This window comes from Ambystoma mexicanum, chromosome 13 (genome assembly GCF_040938575.1).
Source record: "Ambystoma mexicanum isolate Mex_15411 chromosome 13, UKY_AmexF1_1, whole genome shotgun sequence".
NCBI classification, from domain to species: domain Eukaryota; kingdom Metazoa; phylum Chordata; class Amphibia; order Caudata; family Ambystomatidae; genus Ambystoma; species Ambystoma mexicanum.
This window is the reverse complement of record NC_090938.1, coordinates 69,090,443-69,094,958: the sequence shown is the minus strand read 5'-3', so window position 1 is coordinate 69,094,958 and position 4,516 is coordinate 69,090,443. Positions and strand designations below refer to the sequence as shown.

Genomic DNA, 4,516 nt, shown 5'->3' with positions numbered 1-4,516 from the left:
TCTGACCTGGTGGCCGTACCGACACCCACGTGCAGAACATGAGGGTAGCACCGGTACCATTATTAACGGTACCGGGGCTACCACCCTCCCCATTCCCATTGGATCCCTATGGGGCTCAAATGGGAATGGGGATGTACCGGGCCAGGCACCCGCGAAAGGGCAATTACCGGGTCTGGCTGGTCCATAATAAACCATTCACGTGTGCCGGACCCGGATGCGAGTTTGGAGGTAGCTTGACGGTAAAACCGGCAAGGCTAACTCCAACGTCGTAATGAGGCCCATTTAATGTGTCCTTTGCAGAAGACAATTGACTTCATATTGGTCGTAGCACGTTCAGATCCTTTGTTGCCTTTCACAATGTTTTTCCAAAAACAGAAGGGAAAAGAACTTGCAAAACTGTGTCTGTTATTTAGGAATGCTTATTTCAGCCACTGTTTTTGTTCAGCATATGCCAAAGTGTTTGCTATATCCATTACCTAATTCTTAAACTCCAGATGCTTTTATTTCAATTGTTTTATTGTAGAAACGTGTTGCTAGATTATTGTAATTATTTGGGAATGCAACTCCCACTCTATTAAAGTCATGGCAGCATTTAGAAAATGTAAGCAAGTGTCACAGTACCTGTCGTGTTGGTTAACATGTGCTTGTACTCTATTCTCATTCAACAAACTTTTTCTTTCTATTTGTGAAGGACCACAGAAATGCAGTATCTTGATTCAGAAAGGTTTGGAGGCGGGGGTCTTTTGTTTTCTGATTGCTCCATGTTTAGTATCAGAATGGCTGGTATTCCGATTTAGGACACATCACAGATCTGCACTTCTATGTCTGGTTTAAGTCAGCATTTCAATTAGTTGTTTCTGTATACCTTTATTTGCTTGCTGAGCTGCACATTTGTACCAATATATAAGAATGACATATTGAAATGTCAAGGACAAGTACTCTTGAACAACTTGAAACGTTATGTTATCTTGTCTAAAAACACAGAGCACTGCACACAAGTCCTGAAAACATGTATGTATATCATCATAGAAGCAAAGGTACATTTGGAAAACATATGAACTGAAAATTGATAATACAGAGAATCATGTGTGCAGATTATACCTCAAGGAGGGTCTTAGATATGAGTTATATAAGAGGCAAATGGTAATTTTACTGATATGATGATCACAGATCCACTTCTTGTACTAAGTCTCAGGTGATAGAAAAACCTATACAAATGAACACAATTCATTAGAGCTTATTTGCAAGATTTATTTGTTTATATGTGAAATAGTAGTTTCAGCACTCTCTGATAATGTCTTCAGTACCACCGACTTGAGTTTCATTTGCACTGTTCTGTTGGTGCTGATGATCACAATCGGACTCAGCGCTGAAAAGCAAGAGCTGAAGAAGACCCGCGCATCCGTGATCACGAGGGACGGATTGGTGGACGTACAAATGGAGAAAAGCCAAATGCCATTATCCAACCCAAAGAAAAATACATATGTAGACACCAACATGACAACAGCATTGGAAGCTTTGGTTTCCGCGTTGCTTCTATCATCCTCCTTGGAACTTCGAATGGATTTGAGTCGTCGCCTGTGCCGGTATAGGACGATGACAATGTAGACACTGGACAGGCACATCAGACCAATGCAAATCACATCATAAACTATAGACAAAATGACATTTACCAGATAGTCATTGTATGAGGAGAAGATAATAACACAAAATTCCAGGTTAAGCACATGGGCCGTCGCATTTGGATAGAGTCCCATGGAAAAAGAATAAAAGAAGAAAAAATTACGTAGAAAATTAAAGCACCAAAAGAACATCATAACTGGCAAAAGCTTCTGAACCATTTTGGATTTGATGATGGCCCAGAAACTTGAAGACGGTGCAAGAAGGACGCACTGGTAGCAGCTCAGTAGGGAAGTCATGAACACCGACATGGCTCGACAGGTACGATAGGTGAAGATAACGAAATTGCACCCTTGTTGATCAAAAATCATGCGCACTCCCAGTGCAGAAAGGCACTGTGGAATGCCTCGAATCAAAACAACGACCATGTTTATGAAGGTCAGTTTACAGAGAATGATGTCAGCCGGGATAAACTTACCCCTGAAGATCCAGAGACGTGCAAACAAGGCCAAAATGATCATGTTTCCGGGAATTCCAATGGCTTCCAGAGACAGGAAGCCTGCAGCTTTTAGAATGTGATGCACATTCATACCTGACTTCCGGTTCACAAGAAATATTGCTGTAGGTCGGGGGTATTGCCGGGTACAGCTGCAAAGTTTGATTTACATGTGTATGTTAATGTGACAGCTTAAACAGGTTAGCTTGGGGTGTGGTCATGGAAATCAAATGTGCAGTGTTTGTTGTAGACATAATTTTCAGGTCTACAATAATTCCAGAATTGGGCAGAAGATGATGTGTGAAATGCTTTTCTCTTTGGTCCATTGTATTTAGTATTCACATGCAGATGCCAATAGTCACCTGTAACAGGCAAATGCCAGCTGTTTGTTGATATCATTCACTTAACTCATTAGAACATCTTCTTTGGCAAGGTGGATGGAAGTTTGCATCTGAACAACACCTTAAAATTAAGCAAAAGGTGATCAGGTTAATATTAATTCGTATTTCTTTAAAGTCACATCACCTGCTCTTAACTTGATGTCAGCTGGTCAATCAGAAAAAAAGAAGGTTAAACACATTCAAAATGTGAGTCCTGTCAAAAACCCACACACATTCATTTTCATCCAAAAAGTGAATCAGACTTAAACATAGAGGTAGAAAGATGCATACATTCTTGTTGTATTTGTAAACTATAAATTCATACTTTGTTAAGAATTATCTTTCGATTCTGGTGACTTACAATTAAAGTGGTAATTTGAATTACTCCATGGACACCAAAAAAGGAATGTGGACCATTCATGATATTTAAAAGGGTTTAGCTCAAAGTCTTGGAGACGTATCTTGTCTTTTCCAGCATGGCCGCCGGGTTTGCTGCTGGGGCTTGAGGCTTCCTCTTTTCTCCTCCTCGCATCTGATTAGCCATCTTTGCAGCTTGTTACTGTTCGGGATGGGAGCGGGCAGCCGAACGCCGGCCTCCACTGAAGGGCCGCCAACAACGGGCTCTGACTCCCTGGCTGGCTCCCAAGACCTGTTTTCTTCTTTGGTAGGCACCTCGCTCAATGAAAAGGAGGTTGGCTGCATTTTTCAACAGACCCGGCCTTTTCCAGCATGGCTGCCTCGTTTGCTGCTGGGCCTTGAGTGTTCCACTTGTCTCCTCCTCGCACCTTGATTGGCCACTGATGATATGATATGGCATTTGTAACGCGCCTATACACAAGTGTTTCAAGGCCAGGGAGCCCATGGGCGAATGCTGGCCCCCACTGAAGAGCCGCCAACGAAGGGTTCTGAATCCCAGGCTGGCCCTGTTCGGGCCTAGCAGGGCTATGAAGCCCCCCATCTGATCCCTGTATCTGGGGGACTTTGGCCACTCCGTGTCGCCTAGATGCTCCAATGGTTTTGAAATTCCATTCCGTTGCTTCTCAAGGTAAGAGCGTCATTGTGTGCTTAACTCACAGGCCTATTCCCTGCCTGCGTGCCTGCTCTAACCCCTGGCCCTTGCTTGGTCAAACCCCCTCATCTCCCACTGCGCACATGCTGTTGCCGTCCTCCCACAATCTAGCCCTGAGGCATAGCACTCCTGTGAATAGCTTCATCTCGCCTCACAATCCTGGTGCACGCATTCCCTCTCGATCGTTGTGTGAACTACTCATGTACTCTATCTCCCTTTTATCTACTACTGGACTGGCCCTACTGCCGAAGAATGTCTAACCTGTTTGGTGACGCCCCCCCACCCGAACATCCAAACCCTAGACCGGAGGACTCTCTCACTACCTAGCGCCCCCTCAGCTGGAACCTTGATGTACTTTTTTTCTCTACCTATTCACTGCAATCTAGGAACTGTAATTCTAGTGTGGAAAAATGGAATTTGGATGCAATTTCACTCTGTCCTTTAACTGCAATATATGCCTTGCATTTTGAGGTATGCTAACCTTTCCTCCTAATTGCAAGCTTGGCCTTCCATTGCTAGTTTGTTGTAAGGATTCACATGTAGATATAATCTATTCTGCTCGTTTGATTTCATTCTGCTGCATTCCTACTGTGCATCCCCTAGTTATGATCCTGTCTTCTCCTTGCAATAAGGGCCCTGTATACACATGCAATACCTAAAGCACAGTACTGGGCAGTTGCAACTCAGCTATCCTTGTGCAAACCTTGAGCACATCACTCCCACGGGTAGTTTTATGCTCCTCTTCCTCCTTTATCTTAAATGCCAAAATGTGTTGCCCTGTAAGCTCTGACTGTTTGCTCTGATTCATGAAGTCCTCCTTACTTCTGTAGTTCTGCGCTGCCAGAATCTTGAATCTGTTGTGTTTACCTTTGCATTATCATTTTCTGCTGCATTGTTAGTGCTTTGTTGAAAAGTTGAATTTAGATGTGCCTTTAATCCTGGACATGATTG

At 43.4% G+C, this 4,516-nt stretch overlaps 1 protein-coding gene across 1 annotated transcript; it reads right to left on the bottom strand.

The window, feature by feature from the left end:
- Nucleotides 1–1,250: 1,250 nt before the first annotated feature.
- Nucleotides 1,251–2,210, bottom strand: LOC138520253 (olfactory receptor class A-like protein 1). Its single transcript, XM_069632716.1, has one exon. It carries the CDS (start codon nucleotides 2,208–2,210, stop codon nucleotides 1,251–1,253), a length of 960 nt encoding a protein of 319 aa, XP_069488817.1.
- Nucleotides 2,211–4,516: the final 2,306 nt, after the last annotated feature.

Excerpts from the sequence above, each read along its gene's own strand:
- LOC138520253 (XM_069632716.1), bottom strand. The coding sequence starts at position 2,210 with ATGAATGTGCATCACATTCTAAAAGCTGCAGGCTTCCTGTCTCTGGAA.